The following is a 16,190-nucleotide window of genomic DNA, read 5'->3' as shown; positions in this document are numbered from 1 at the left end:
AGTGCGCCTTATAATCAGGTGCGCCTTATATATGGACCAATATTGAGCCACTACAGCAGGCGTGTCCAAAGTCCGGCCCGCGGGCCAAATGTATATATCTTATATATGGACAAAGTTTTAAAATGGGCCATTCATTGAAGGTGCGCCTTATAATCCGGTGCGCCTTATATATGGACAAAGTTTTAAAATGGGCCATTCGTTGAAGGTGTGCCTTATAATCCGGTGCGCCTTATAGTGCGGAAAATACGGTAGTATTTGACATAGTATTTCAGTAAAATACACAGCTGTGACATGTACCTAGCGGTTCGCCCGCCGACGAGGCTGCTCCTGTCACCCGAATGTAGAGAGGCTTGGCTGAAGCGGACTCTGCTGGAATGAGGCGAGCTGAGTTCACTCTTGGCCGCCAGTATCTCGTACTGCTTTTTCATGGCGGCCGGGACCACGTGAAAAAGGATGACGGCGGAAGCCATGGCCTGCCTGAAAATGTTCTGAGCTCTGGGGTTGGTGCGGAGGACAAAGAAGGAAGGGAATACCACATATGGACAGAAATGCATTTGTTAGAACAAGATAAGAGAGACAAGTAGAATATGATGTATTAGAGCTCTGAAGATAGAAACTGATGAGGGAAGAAGTACTGTGTGGTAAGAGGAGATAAGGGGAGTTGGGCTAAGCCTGGACCAGTACCTGAGGTTTAGTCCAGGGGTCACCAACCTTTACTTACTTCTTGGGTACTAAAATCTTCTGTATAATGTACACATAAAAACACAAGTATCCAAAAAATTTTTTAATTCTTAGCAGATTTTAGGCCTTAATGTCAACATTATTCCCAAGCACAAAAATAGCTTAGTCTGGTTGGCCAGTGGCACTTAGCATATAGATAGGCTGGTCAGGAGCAAGTGCATCAATGGGGGGGGGAGGGATTGGTGTGGTGCAAGTCTACATCACACAGCCCTGATACAATAGCAGGAATATCATAGCGGGTCTCCCTCAATGTCATTGCTAAGATGACTCCACCGAAGCAGGGCAGCCCTTCATTCAAACACAGATGCAAATGTCCCTCCCATTTTTATTCATATGGAAATTTCGAAATACCACCACAACATGAATGATGACTGAGCGGGCAAGAGTGTCTATATATGCTTGTGTTGACATCACACACGTGCAATGCAATCAGCCTCCACCTCGGCTTGATTGAATGACAAATTACCCCATCGATACATCATTCTGTCAGATTAAGTGTATCCAAATATTTACTCGAGCAAAACAATCAGCTGAGATCACGTTAAGATCCTGTTAAATTGTTACCCTGCGAGGTGCACAATCAAGGCAGGGGAACCCGAGAGCTGTACAAGGGGGGGGGGTGTACCTTCTTCACTTTAGGGAGGTGTACAATTACAATCATACACAACCTGATGCGAATGTGAAGTGTGTTTGGCAGTGAAGAGAATTGGGAGACAGCTTTTCAAAGTCAGTGACACCAAAAATATCGCTTACTGTTCGAAGCGGAGATTCCGTATATCTCCTTGGTTTATTCTGACGATGCAATCGTTCTCCTGGAAGAGATGTTCCTGCTCTGCTTTGCCGGCACGCTCCAGGCGCTTGACTAGCAAGCCTTGGGTCCTGGAAAAAAAAAATCGGAGATCAGAAATATTACATCATGTGGAAAATGCATTTTAGAAGAAGCACAGGAGGAATAATAATCAAAAATAAATTTATTAGAACCTAGCTGGTGGTTTTTTTTACCCCGGGCATAATCAGCATGGGAGGAAAAAATGTATTACATCACAAATCCCACACAGTATCTAATTTTGCACTTACAAAACATTTGTAAACGATATCAAGATTTCTCTTGGCCTGGGACGCCACAATTCTGCTGACTAATTTGCGGAGCCTGTATCGTTGCGACGCCCACACTGTCTGCAGGCCTAGCCGAATAGCAGCTTTCGCAGGGGCAATCGGAACCAAAAAAAAGAGATAATCTCGTGGCTTGTCGGAGAACAGTGAATTTTGCCATCACTGAAGTTTAAGCCGAGAGACGCTGATGCTGTAATAAATACCTAAGCGCTCCCCATGCCAGTGCCATCTCAGCAATCCATACTAAAAGGCTACCTCTACTTTTGCATTCCTCTTCCACATAAATACACAAGTGAGCTCAATTTAATAAATAAGAATAAAATGAAGAAAGAAGCGAAATTCTGCTTTTTTTTTATAATTTAATATTGATATTGGAATAGGAATTTTCTTCATCCTTATGCTTCCACTGGACTCATAAACAGCCACTTGTTCAAAATGTGACCCTGATTAATGTCAAGGGCAGATTTTCAGACTTCTTTAGCATTTCAGCCAAACAAAACATTGCCCTAATTGGCTTTATAATATGGTTATCCACATTCACGCGGCAGACTCATCTCATCCCCACGATGGGGGTAAACAGTTACATTAAAATCAAATGAAGCCTCAGAAGAAGTCCTATGGTCTTCCCCGCTGTTTGATACCACATTGTCAGGTCATCTTAACTGCGTTGAACACAAGAGTAATTGTGGTCGCCTCGGAAGCCGACATGATTCCGCCTCATCTCAATAAGTGTTGGCAGCTTGAAAACAATGTGTTGCCTCCATGCAGATTACATCATTGGACAATTCTAATGACTTGCAGAAAGACAGGCGACTTTGATCATTGATCAGTATTCCAATAGTGGAAAGACTCGTTTGTTTTTAATAAAATGATTTGAAGGTCATCAAACGTCTCGTGACATGAATATATAATGTCGTGGGTTTTTTTTTCTCCTCTGATGCAGGAGGTTTCAAGGTGTCACGGGTTCTGAGGGCACCAATGACAATAGATCAAACCTAAATATAGTTTCCCAACACTTGCTTACGTGCAGCGATGGGATTAGTGGCACGGGCGAAATACCACGTATCCAATCTTCATGATAGCCACGCCCCTTCTACTTCAAATGTCATCCCACTTCATCTCCTTGCTCTGTCTTTCCAACTCATTCCGTGGAGCTGAGTAGTCACATTCACCTTGATGCTGCCTTGGCGAGCAGCGTGGATTAGTGTTATAGGCAAGCTTTTAGTTTGATTACATTTGGCTGCGTCCGCCGTCCTTTATGTTTTTTTTTTTTTTTTTCTGGAATAACCATGAACTTGGATACTCTGCGTGTCCTGTCAGTGTCACTATGTATTGGTGGGAAAGAAAGAAATCAAATAAATAAGGCAAAAGAAAGCTGATTCACCTTCAAGCCTCGGCAGATATTATTGTGATTGAGGACAAAGGTTAGCATAGAAAAGAAACATAACAAGCCTTTAAAAAGTGTGCAGTCAAGAGTAAAATGACTTGAATCTATTCTGTTTCCCAATGGGAGAGCTCCAAATTGTTGGAGAAGAAATGTCTTTTGGCAGAGAAATGTAACGTTTAAAGTAATTGTATATAGTCTGATTGACATAGAGTAATTCAAAACCCTTTTTGTACCTGACGTCTTGTGAACTGAATGGCACCACGTGGATCCCCAGGGGCCCCCCTTTATTGGACACTTCAACTGGCTTGAGCATGGCTCTGCAAAATGATGGATTGAGAGGGCGGGTATGGAGAGAGACATGCATGAAATAAAATAAAAAAAACATAAATGACGTGATTATAGAAATGTGGGCATAGTCGACATGACCGGCTGATGAAATTTACGAGAGGCAGAGATTAGCTGTTGGTGCAAAGTCATCCATTACAAAAGTCACCCCGGTGAAACTCGGGGTCGCCGATGGCTTCGAATGGAGACTCCATTTAAGTGATTAAGATCAAATTGGAGTTAGAAACGAAAACAGACTAATTGAAAAATGTGCAAATCATGAGGCGCTATGTGTTGGGGGGTTAATTTGTGCAGATAAAGACAAATGAACACGTGCAGCCTTTCTCGTCATTCTCTTGTGGTTAAATGTTGTTTTCAAAATGCAGAGTCATTTTATAAATGCACATTTGTCTTTTGAATTGTGACCTTTCAAATAATGAGAAATACAGCAAACAGTATAGCGGTCACTCACTCTAGACTTAACACTGGTGAATGGTCCAATGAGGAGTCAGCTCTTCCCACTGGCTCGAACCTTTCATTTCTTTGCTCATGAGTTCGTCTCGCCTCTTCCTCCTTTCAAAAAAAAAAATTAATAAGTTTAATAAAATGCCCTTGTGACAAAAGCAAAGCAAACGAAAATTCTCCCGTACTTTGTATTCTGTCATTGCTGCTGCTAGTGTTTTTATCTGACCAGGCTGTTAAATCAATTACCTGCTGGAACGAGTAAGAGCCTCTATAGCAGGAAACTTTCACAAAGGAAAACATTTAATAACACCGAGAATAATTGCGGTTGATTATCTGTGATTCGGGCAAACTACGGCGAGGTTAATCAACAAGAGATAAGCGCAATGTGTGTGTATTTGTCGGCATTCAAACCAGAGTTAGGTCGTTACGTGTCCTCGTGACTCGAGGCAGAAGGTGACCGTCACCTTCTATCAAATGCCAACCTGTGTTTATTGTGCGTCTTTGCTGAGCACTGAGTGACAGCCTAAATATACATTCACCTCTTCTCTCCTTCAACTCTCCATCACCCCTGTCTTTCTTTGTCTCCGTGTTACTCGGAATATCTCCTTTCCATAGCCTCGATTTCCCCTTGAGTGCTTTTAGCACCCCGTTGGTGCCATGGTAACCGGCCGAGTGGGGAAAACAACAAGGCTTTTCGGATTCCAATAGCACTCAGTCCAGGCTTGCTCTTTTGCCCTTCTTGCTTGTCCTTAATAAACCTCCATCCTAACTTGCCCGGCAACCTCTTTTATCCGATAAAGTAGGGAGGGGTTAGGAATCAATTCTGGACCCCTATAAAATCCAGCGCATTGGGAAAAGGAAGCAGAATGTGAGGGTCAAGGCTTCATTGAGGAAGGGTGTGAGAAAGGCAAGAGAGATGGAGTGAATTAGACAAAGCCGCAAAGTGCAAAGTCTTGTTGCCTTCAAATTGGCTGGCAGGTGAGAAAGCTGAGATGAGGAAGAGATGGTAGCAGCTGTCTGGCCTGGATGGAGAAGCACTCACTTGCATGGATAATAAAATCCACCGCTTGGGGGATGGTACAAAGAGTGTGTTGAGGAGCTGTCAAACCCCCCCAAAAGCTTGTGCACAAAAGGAAACCCACTGTAAGTGCCTACGTGAGTGTGTGTGTGTGTGTGTGTGTGTGTGTGTGTGTGTGTGTGTGTGTGTGTGTGTGTGTGTGTGTGTGTGTGTGTGTCTGTGTGTGTGTTGTGCCATTAGCCATGGCCAAGTACAACATGTCGCTGTTAGGGGAGCCGGGGAGGAAGACGGCTCCCTCCTGAGTCCGTCTTTGGCATCAACGGCTTAACAAGGGAAGGGTGAAAGGTCATGAAGAATGCTGGGTTTCTGACCACCCCCCCGCCCCCTTAAGGGCTAAAGTCCTCATGCGTGTACGTGTGTGACAGCTTCATGTGTTGAACGAGGGCCTCTCTGTCAGACTATTCCGTTCATTTATAATGACCAGTCTGTGCCAAGCTGAACAATGGAGGCCAAAGAGCAGGATGTTGAAATGTCTTGGAATGAACAATGGCTGTTTTCACTTCATGTAAAACTGCAGGAAGTGAGCAATTTACGTAAAGCACTGACATGTTGAAATACGTACAAAGACACACCTTCACCTCCATCTCGATAGGACGGGTTTTAAAAATATTAGTTTAACTGTGACTGTGAAATGACAATAAACAATGTCTACAAATGATAATATAGTCGACGTATACATTTGGAGCAATTACTAATTTTCCTCAGAGCCAGAATGTTCTGTTTAATATTTCTGATGTGGAAGAAAAGGTGCGCTATCATCTTGTATCTTGTCATTAAAGCTGAATTATCCTCCAAAGTGGCCTTCATGATTGAGTTAGGAGATGATTGCCGCACCCAATGACAAAGTCCCACCCTTTTCCTTAACCCTTCCTTTACTGCCGGCTTGTCGGACCACACCGCCATTAAAACAAGCTATAAGTCACTGCTAAGTAAGATTATGAGACACTAAGTTCTATTGATGTGGGCCAAAAGAAAGCCTTTTTACAGGGATGAGCAAAGAGGGAACCTGATCAGTGGATGAAAGGGTCATAATGACCAATTTACCCAGAACACAAGTTCCTAAATAGAATTTACTGGTTGTCAAGAGGATTTCCACCATCTCCTTTAATTATTGTGATTTTTTAGTTGATGGCCCTTTCAGTGAGCAGGGATTGGCTGCTGTTGAGTTGAAATAAAATTTTCCTAAATGTTCACCTTATCGTTATTGTGACAAAAGCCGGTTGACATCGGGCGCCTGTCTCTCACTTTGTATGAGAGCACAATGAAAGAGAGGCAAATTATAATATGAAAAGTGAGTCACATTAATAAGATGAGTGATTGCGTGTCCTCGGTTTAACAATTTGCAATATCCTTCAACTTATTCACCCTTTTTTCATTTCGTATTGATTGAGCTCGGCAATATTAAAGCTTAAGCACGTACATTCGGCATTCAATGCAATACTTTTCGAAAAAAAATCACTTGTACTTTGCTAAGGCAATCATTGGAACAGAACTTCTTGGATTTTTTTTTCCTGGTCATATCACATGTTTGGGCAGGCATTGCATAATTTTCCACAATTGTGAAAATGATTACGTATGAATTGGGAAAATAAAGCAGCGCCATCTTCTGGTTCTAGTTGTTTATTTTCTTGGAAATTTTCAGCATTACTCTTTTTATATGACATCACCAGACATTTGCTTTATGTACTTCAGTCCAATTAACTACACTGATCACAACAGGAACATTAATTATGTGACAACATGGCTAAGGGTGATAATGTTTGTGTCCCAATCTGAAGGTTATGGTTTCAAACCTGAGCCTGCGTGACCCTGTCACAGCATCCTAAAGCAATATACCAAACCCCCCCAGTGTTTAAACCCAACATGGAAGCTTTGTTCGTGTAGTCGGAGACTCAAAGCTACAGTATATCAAATTAGCTTTATGCCTTAGCTACTCCCCCTCTGCAACCTCAACCAAATTAAAATCTGTCTGCATTTGATGTGGAAAGTGCGTCTGGCTTGTAAATGTTCTGACGAGGATTTACTTCAGGCAAATTACGGAGACAGACAGGTTCCTAATGCAGTTAAGCTAATGAAATCAGAGATGTGAGGCTGCATTTGTCCACATCAGGGAGCAGAAGAGTGGCATGTAGATGGGAGGGAAGGTTAAAAGACAGACAGGAAGGGTTGTGGGACATTTGCGAGAAGGAGAGTTATTTTTCCCAATGGGATCATTTCTTCTTTTTTTTTTATATATCAGGTCTGGACTGATCTATCAATGACACGGTTATCCGTGCCTTTGCCTACTGTATTGTTAAATGGCACCATAATGCAATTAGGTCGGCTAATTATGAGCGCTTAAATCAATCACCGGGTCAATAACAGAACCCTAAGCAGGCAGAGTGACCAAGACTTTTCACAAACCTCATCAATAACATGCCACAAAAACCTCAACCGGTTATCATCACTGCTTTTTTTTTTTTTTTGTCCAGAGCGAGTCTCACATTTAAAAGGGAATAAAAGAGAAGCGAATCAAACAGAATGAGAGTCTTTCGCTTTTCAAATAGCTCTTCACATCAGTATAAAAGCAAGATTTAGCCTTTCTGATGTATGAAAGAAAACTTCAAAAGGCATATTATGCTCGGAGACACCTGACTGAGGTGACGGAGAGGTGATGTGAAGACGTAATCCTATGGTGGTGAGGATGTTGGAAGCGGATGGACTCGTCTGAATCCCGAGTCTTTACCAGTGCATTAAAAAAGGGCTCGGTGGTGCTTCTCGGAGATTAATCATCATTTTGAGCTTATTAAGAGGGAGGACAGTCTGCTTTCCACTGCTTAGAACGTTGAATCCATCTTTTTATGCTGTGAAGGTCAGTGAGCGTCAGTGAATCAGTGATGTTAATTTCAATGAGGCTGCAGATATGAAATGCGGTTAAAAATGTTTTTTTTTTTTTTCAGTGAATGAGAATCACACATGACTGCGCCGGCAAATTGCCGACTGAAATCACAAATGTTACATCAAAGAGTAATTATGCCAACACTGAAGCAAAACATTGACTATACAAAACAGCATTTAATCCCAAACTGACATTTTTTTGACACCGACCTCACTACGACACACGCTGAACATTAGGAGTTGATAAACGAGGGCGAGAGAATCAAATGACTCACGTTGAATTATTGAGACGAAGGTAAAGCGATGGTACACATTTCAGCGGGTGATTACGGAGCTCTATTCCGCAGATCAATATTTGTCTTATTTGAGTAGGTGGCCATAATGGAAGAAAAGGTGCTCAAGGTGGGAGATGCTGGCCATTCGCTTTTAATTGGAATCGGAGACTCTCCGAGCCGTTTGGCCGAGTCTGTTTTTCGAGAGATGTGTTTGGAAAATGAAAAGCCTGTGACGGATTTATAATGAACAAATCCTTCCCATAGGTAACAAGAGTCATAGTAAGTGACTAATAAGGTTTCAATCTATTCCTCTCAGCGGCTTGACTCTCTCGAAACTTTCTTTCTGTCCACTCTACTGTGAAAAAGCACCTCATTTCTGCCCATTGGCATCCAACTGTGACCACTTTTGTACTGCAGGCGATGCAAATGAAATGTGCCTTTTAGGTGGCAATGGCGAGGCACTCGCATCTCATGTTTCTCCTCGCCTTTGTCAAGTGGATGTTTATTGGCGGCCGGGGCCTTATTATATTTCGATGGCAACTTAAAAGCATTTACCCCCTAATGGGACCAATAAAAAAGTGAGGAAAGTAGACTGGACCGCTCTGTGTTGAAGTGGATTTGAAAGCAAATACAAATAGACACGAAAAGGCGCAAATTGCTATAAACTTAGACTCCACTAACCTGCTAAAAACTGAATGAATAATAAACCCCAGGAATTATTTGACCAGATTGTATTTTCAGATGAGCCCTTGTTCACCGCTGTCCATGCTGGTTTGGATCCAGGTCGGCACGGCGGTTTTATTCCCTGAAGTCATTATTGTCTGCAGCTAAGGTGCCCGCTCTCGCAATGATTTGTGGGTAATGAGCTGGCACCGCCCTGTTCAATTATTCTCATTGAGAAAGTGATTTCTCACTCCACGGGGCAAATCAGAGAAGCCGAACGCATGAACTCTAATCAAGAATTAGTGCGTTAACCAGCAGCAGCGCGACGAGGACTCCGCAACCGGCGTGGCGTGGAAATCAAAACAAAAGGCAATAAAAGGGAACAGAAAGTGGATTCAATACAGGATTGTCTTGCATTAAAAGATGCAAAATACAAACAAAACTTGAGGTAATGTGAAGAAAGTCGCCAGATTTCAATTTGGTTGGTTGTCAACAAATTTTTGATGTAAAACCTTAAAAAAACATCGTCTGGCTTGAAGTTGAATAGAGAGATTTTTTTTGGCATTCAGCATTTGGCTTGATTGTTTCTCTAGTGCTTTTTTTTAAGGTAAAGGAAGTTATCTGTCAAAAAAAAAAATATCTGTCAAAAAAAAAACTCCTCCAGAGGTCAGAGCAGGTTTCTGTGGTAAGGACAAGGCGAGGCTGTCAAGTCATTACACAAGCTTCCCCCCTGAGGTCATTTCTATTCTGCCTACAGCTCTCTGTCACTTTTGATAACTTTCAAATGGAGCACTTTCCTACCCAACCCCAACAGATGGAGCAATAGAGGCTGGAAGACACAATTACACAGCGCAGACAGAACACCAAAGTGTGAAATGAGGAGACCAAGCATGCAAAGTCCACATACCTGTTCTTGTCGATCAAGCCAATGGTCCACCATTGGGTGGTTTGCACTTAGGGAGGATCTGGTCATCTCTCTTTGAAACTGAGCGCTGCGGCCACTTGCATCTCGTGGAAGACTCCGATAAGCATGGCCTCCCCTGCCCTTGAAAGGAAAATTCAAATGAGTAGAATTGTTTACAAAGTTGAGGCTTTGTTGCAGTCTCAAGCACATCTAAAGTCAATGCGACACAGACCAGAAAGGACACTTTCCCGACCAAATAAAAGGCTTAATAGCCTTTCCCATCTCTTCACTCTGAAGTGTTACGGCTCTGACAACTGGAGTGTCTTTAAAAAGGATTATCAGACGATACGGCAAGACACACTAATCGCATGGAGGCTTGCCGTCTCACGTCCCGTGGACTGAATTGTTGTCTCAGGTTGAAAGTGAAGTTGGTTACCAGGTTACCATGGTTTGTGCCATGTGTGGCCATTTTTATTAAGTTAATTGGCCTTCTTGTTTTGTAAACACAGATCATTTTTTGTTATTTTGCATGTGAAACTTTCTAAGCAGATGCTAGAAAAAAAAAACTCCAGATGCAAATTTGTTTCATCAAACATTTATAAAGAAAGCAAAAATAGAATCACTGCTGGATACTGGAGGATTTTAATTGAATCCTGTCGAGTTCAAATGCAAAATGACTTTAGGGATGCTGTGATTCTTAAAAGTCAGAAAAAAACATCCAGCTTTGGATACTTACCTTTCGTTCAAGGCTGTTGGTGCCAGTGTTGGTGTTTGGCTTGGGGTTATATTTTTGGAAGCCAGCAGTCGTGGACCAGCGAATCGGGTCCTTCCTGGATGGTTCTTCTTTACCAAGCAAGATTTCTCCAGCTGGAAGTCCAACCAGGGAAGGATCGCTACTGCGACGGACGTGGAGAGGCATGTCTTGTTCGGGGAACAGAAAAAAATAATGAAAATGAGGGGGGAAAAAAACAGCTTGGCATAAGACAAAGCAATTTCCACCTCTGAATTATTGGATTGTTTCACACATGAGGTAGGTGCCGAGATCATACGTAGCACCGAGCGTAGTTTTCACACTCAATAACTGGTGTAATAAAACATTTTATCTAGATCTTAGACTTTGCCGAGGTGAGAATCATTAGGAAGCTCCCAAAAGGCCAGATGGATTTGTTTTTTATCGTTCAAGCTGCCTGAGCAATATATACCATAATTATGCAAATAGTTTGGTAACCAGCTGTCATCAATCACCGGATCAGTGCGGTGAGCATATGCCGTTGCTAAGCTTCCATCTGATACGCGGCAAACAATCTTAGTAGTAGGAGTGAGGCAGATTAATCTCATCTTATACTGTTATGGTGTGGAAAGCGTGCATGTTTAATACTGTGACAAGATTTGGGAGATTTTAAAGTCCCAGGAAGTCAGTATCTCCGACAATAATGAGGTCACAAAACTCAAATGTTGCTTGTTACCAAAGACGTAATGTTTAGTAATAATAATTTTACATCATATTTTATAATGTTATTGCATTAGGGCACAGGTGTCAAAGTCAAGGCCCGGGAGCCAGATACGACCCGCCACATCATTTTATGTGGCCCGCGAAGACAAATTGTGCATCAAATTCCTGTGTCATTACTAGAACTGCAAATTGTCTTCACTTTTAATAATATCTTTTTTTTTTAAATATTTGACCAGTTTTTGCTCGTCTGATTTGAAAACGAGTTATTTGTCAGTTTGTTTTGTAGCTTTTACTGGGTATAATATGAGGTGCTCATACATTTATTTGGGTTGACAGTCATAATGGCCCTCCGAAAGAAGCTATGACGACAATGCGGCCCACCAAAAAAATTAGTTTGACACCCCTGCATTAGGGTATGACTTATTTCGACAGAAAAGAAAATGGAAGCTGAATAGTAAAAAAAAAAATCTTTATGATGGCAATAGTTGGACCCTGAAGGTCATTTTTCCACCAAGTGCCATTGTCCTTGATCCCATTTAATCAAATGTATTAATCCATCCCAGTGACATGCTTTTTTTTCCCCCTCAAACATAATAAATCTTGATAACAGATGAAGGAAATGATGTTAGTCCATTGATTTAATCACTGGACTTCCTTGCTAGTGATTTGGCTTGTTTGTCTCATCTATTTTTGTTCCCTCAATATGTCCGATCCATTTTGATGTATGTCGAATGCCTTCACGTACAAGGGCGCTGACTAATGTTTTATGTCCTGATCGGACCGTAGGGACCCAAAGTGCGTTAAGGAATGTGCTGATATCTGAACAGGGCAGCTGTTTGAGTCACACAACATTAAACAGTTGTCCCTGGACTGCTAATGTTGGTGACTTGTTTCACTACATTGAATACACGTCACAGGAGTTTAAACAAGCAACTACCCCCAAAAACATGACGGGAGGGGGATGTTACCTTTATTTAGTCAACCGTAATTGACTTTTTATCTCATTTGCATATTATTGTACTGGTCATGGAAAAAATTAAGCATCACTAAGACAGATGTTTTTTGTGGGTTCTCTTATTAAGAAGATGAAAATTACCTTCATTTCCCCTTCTAACATTTACCTCCATTTAATTTGTGATGGGAGACTGGGAGGCTTTGGTCCCATGTTTAATAATCAGACACATTCCAACTGAGTCACCCATCGATCCAGACGAAGAAGAGTAATCCAGAAGGCTAGGAGGTGGTGACGAGCTAATAAAATGTGGCCTGATCCAGGAATTATAGTCAGGGCACAAGATCCACACACAATTTACCACAGGGGCGGGTCAGACTCTAAAGGGCTATCACCTCTTATTGGTTTGACCTTTACTATTTCCTCCTACCTTGTTTGGAGGAGGCACACACACACACACTTACCCCAAACTGACCATTAAATGCAGCAAAAATTTCTTTTAAACTTACAAGACAATCCCTTTTTTTGTTTATTGGATTTTTTTATGAATTTCTTCATTTCTATGTTTATTTCTCTAGTGGCCTTTTTTGTCCTGGCATACTCTCAGTCCATGAGTTCACTTTTTCAACTAATATGAATAAAAATACCAAACGACTGCAGCTTCATGAAATCTCTAAATGCTATCTTTTTTTTTTCCCCTTTGGCTTACTTTGAATACATCAAGTCTGTGCCAGTTCAATACCTGAATAAATTATGGCTGTGAGCCATTTTAAGTCTCCCTCTCCAACCATTGGCTACATATTGATGTCCCCTGTGTGAAGCGAGGGAGGATTTCCACTGAATACATACTGACCCGAATCATCCACATGGGTACAAAAGGTTTCATTTTAGGTGAGAGCGCGAGGGTTATCGGGTTGGAGGAGGCCTGGACTGTGACAATGTGACAATTGAAATGGAATATGTTTAAAAGGGAAAAAAATAATATGTATTTATATTTTATTATCGTATGGCAAAAAAAACAATGTGGGTTTGCCTTTGAACTCTCGTTAATATCTTTGACGTCTATAATAATCAATGGCATTGAATGAGTTTATCAACCTCTGAACTGTGTTGAAGGGTGGTTATCTTCACAGACATTTTTTTTTTCTAGACACCAGCATGGTATAAACAAAATGTCCAGTTTGATGGCCTTAGGATCTTATCTCATCTCCCATCTCTGCTTGTGATGGCCTCAAACTGTGACCTTCGGTGCTTGCTCCGACATTTTGCAGCCGAGTGTGCTCCAGTCGGAATAGAAATCAGCCCCTATAGAGTAGATGCCGTGTTTCTCGGTCATCTTTTGGTGCATTGCGAGTAAAGTTGAAGAATTAAGATGTCAGAGTTTTGCAAAAAAACAACAAACACATTTCGTGAAGCTCTCTGTGCATAATTATCCTGCATCTGGCCGCTTCTGTTTTTCACGATGCCAAATTCAATTTTCTAAATGAATCCAACCAGAGAAAAAATAAAATAGGTCAACAAGACCTTGCTGCAAAAATATGAAAGTGAAGAAACCCTTGCAAAATTTCACCCATGTTCAAATTCCGCCCATGTTCAGAAATGTTCTCTCTGAAGAATCTGAGCACACACACACGCACAAGCTCAGGCATACACACACTAGAAATAATTGAAAAAAAATTACTCACACCAGGTTGTTTCGTCACGCTAACATCAAAGTCCGGTCAGCATTTTATTCTTCATACTTTTGATTCTTGTCGCTTGAGACATTTTATTGCTCTGAACTCCCCAAAGGGAGCATGACGGATGTGTGTGTCCAATCTACAAGTTGTCCTACACACACATCCACTTGCACACACATTTTTATGCAGGGATTTTTCATTTTAACAGTCTACATGAAATATCTGGTAATACTGTGCCCAGAGTGTGAAGAACATTGCATAACATTGCAAACTTTCCTTTTTTTTTTCCAATTGACAACTGAAACATGGCTCCGAAACTTGTCATTTTCTTTCATGAGAAATCAAAGACATTGAGAAACTAAAGATTTGCATTGGTGACCAAAAGATTGACTGCTGTAACTTTCCCTGCAACTTTGCAAAATGTTGCAGAAACCCAATAAATCGAGCGGAGTTTGCGAACATGTTTTACCGTGATCAAAGTTCTGATTGTGGGCCAAAAAAAAAACAACCTGAAAATGTCTCTGTGAGTGGGAAGATAGGAATGCAGCAGGAAGGGACGGACGGTCCCAGTTCTTTGTGCAAGGTTTGATAAAAAAAAAAAAAACACGAGGATGAAAAGAAGCAGGATGTGAGACTTAAAAGTAGATGCAACCAAAGATGATTCATATCTCTGTTCTATGATTGCAGGCAGTTTACGGAAAGCTGAGGTTGACTATTGAAGTGCAATAAATCAAAAGACGGATAAGTTGAAGCAGCCATCAAAAGAAAGAATGTTTTAAATCTGATCCAGATATGTAGATTTGGTCTTGTTTTTGGAGCACTTTGATTTATATGCTCAAAAGATGATTGCTGCTTCGGTCCAATGGCTGCATCGCTAGTTAGCAGCGGCTAATGCTAATATGGAATAAAGTTGTCACTGATTCCATATTATGTGAATAAGCCTTCATACCATCTTTGTGTTTTAATGTGCATGGCTGTCAAAGAAAAAGCCTACACCATCATGTGCTCGATCTTCATAAGTGACCTCTCACACAATGGAACAGGTCAGTGCAGGAATAACAGAAGGATGAGGGCGCCTCTCACATAAGGGACTAATGAGGCAGGAGGAGGGCTTGCTCGGAGGTCCGCAGGGATGAAGAGCCAGGAGACAAAGAGATGCTAAATGCCCAAAATGGCTTTGTGGATTTATCGTGACGGTAGTGGGCGGGAATGCCCTTGGCTCGCCGTGACCTTCTTTTCACATGTCATGTAAATGAACCCCAGAGAGCTCACTTTGGGAATGATTTGTTATCCTGTAGGTCTTGCGGTTGTCAAATCCAGTCGTGAAAATCTGAAAGTATCCTAACAAATAACCATGAAGGTCTCCCGTTGGGCTTATTTACTTCAGTAAAAGCCAATATTTTAGATCATGAGGGCCCACTAATCCATCTTTGTACTGTGCTTCTACAAAGTGTCTCTGCTGCTGACATGACACCCGATTCGGAGCAAACAAAAAGTCTTGCTTCCCATGCTCCCTGGGTTAACGCCACTCGTCGTTGACGTGTCGATGTCACAAAGTGTAAATCGTGATGTTTCTCATTCAAGTCTCTTATTTGAGCGTTGACACAAACGCTCAACAGAACCCGCCTCGGCCGTGCGAAGGAAGTAATAAAGAAGTCAAAAAACTCTTTCTCACCCACACACACATAGCGCAGCATGATTCAGCTGTTTGGCTATGCCTTTATTGAGAGCCTTACAGGAGCAATAACAGGCACGGTATTGGTAACACAATCCCAGCAGTGCTGAGTGGGGCCTTTTGCCACTTCAAACACTTCACACTTCATTTCCAAAACACTCCCTTCACCATTTAACACTGCTAGCCATTTTCAATAATTAGCTATAATAGGGCGGGGATGATACGACAGTATGAGTGTTTTTATGACCGATAGGAGCGTGGACTGAACACCCACTCGTTAGCAGTTTAAAAATCCAGCCAAGGGGACTGCGTTCTTGCTCCCCCAACAGGACTGAAGATGATTTATTGTGCAAACAGTCATAGGGCTTGTGCTCCATAAGGTAGAAGATGCGGCTCAGGAGGTCTGAGGAGTTTAAAAGTGTTGTCATGCAGACATCCTCGCCGCCGGTTTCTCATCGTGCCTGCACTAGGACCTCATATAACTCACATGGATGCCTACCATCCAAGTTTTACCGATTTGCCTGGCGTCAAAACCCAAAGAATGTACCGCATGATCAGTTTATTGGTGGAGTGAGAGATTGAGGAGGTGGTTCTGGACCGAGGG

At 41.9% G+C, this 16,190-nt stretch overlaps 1 protein-coding gene across 4 annotated transcripts in view; it reads right to left on the bottom strand.

Annotated features, from left to right (window-relative positions):
- The window catches only part of LOC119139363 (partitioning defective 3 homolog), a 127,670-nt gene that overhangs the window by 72,306 nt on the left and 39,174 nt on the right, over positions 1-16,190 (bottom strand). For all 4 annotated transcript variants that reach the window (XM_037279952.1, XM_037279953.1, XM_037279951.1 and 1 more), the window contains exons 4-9: positions 10,564-10,748; positions 9,831-9,968; positions 4,038-4,138; positions 3,475-3,558; positions 1,495-1,620; positions 298-495 (exon numbers count right to left, since the gene is read on the bottom strand). In XM_037279952.1, the coding sequence (XP_037135847.1) occupies positions 298-495; positions 1,495-1,620; positions 3,475-3,558; positions 4,038-4,138; positions 9,831-9,968; positions 10,564-10,748 (832 nt within the window). The remainder of the gene's footprint in view (positions 1-297; positions 496-1,494; positions 1,621-3,474; positions 3,559-4,037; positions 4,139-9,830; positions 9,969-10,563; positions 10,749-16,190) is intronic.

The sequence above is a fragment of the Syngnathus acus genome, chromosome 20, assembly GCF_901709675.1.
Source record: "Syngnathus acus chromosome 20, fSynAcu1.2, whole genome shotgun sequence".
NCBI classification, from domain to species: Eukaryota; Metazoa; Chordata; class Actinopteri; order Syngnathiformes; family Syngnathidae; genus Syngnathus; species Syngnathus acus.
The sequence above is the reverse complement of the archived record's forward strand: the minus strand, read 5'-3'. Positions and strand labels throughout refer to the sequence as shown.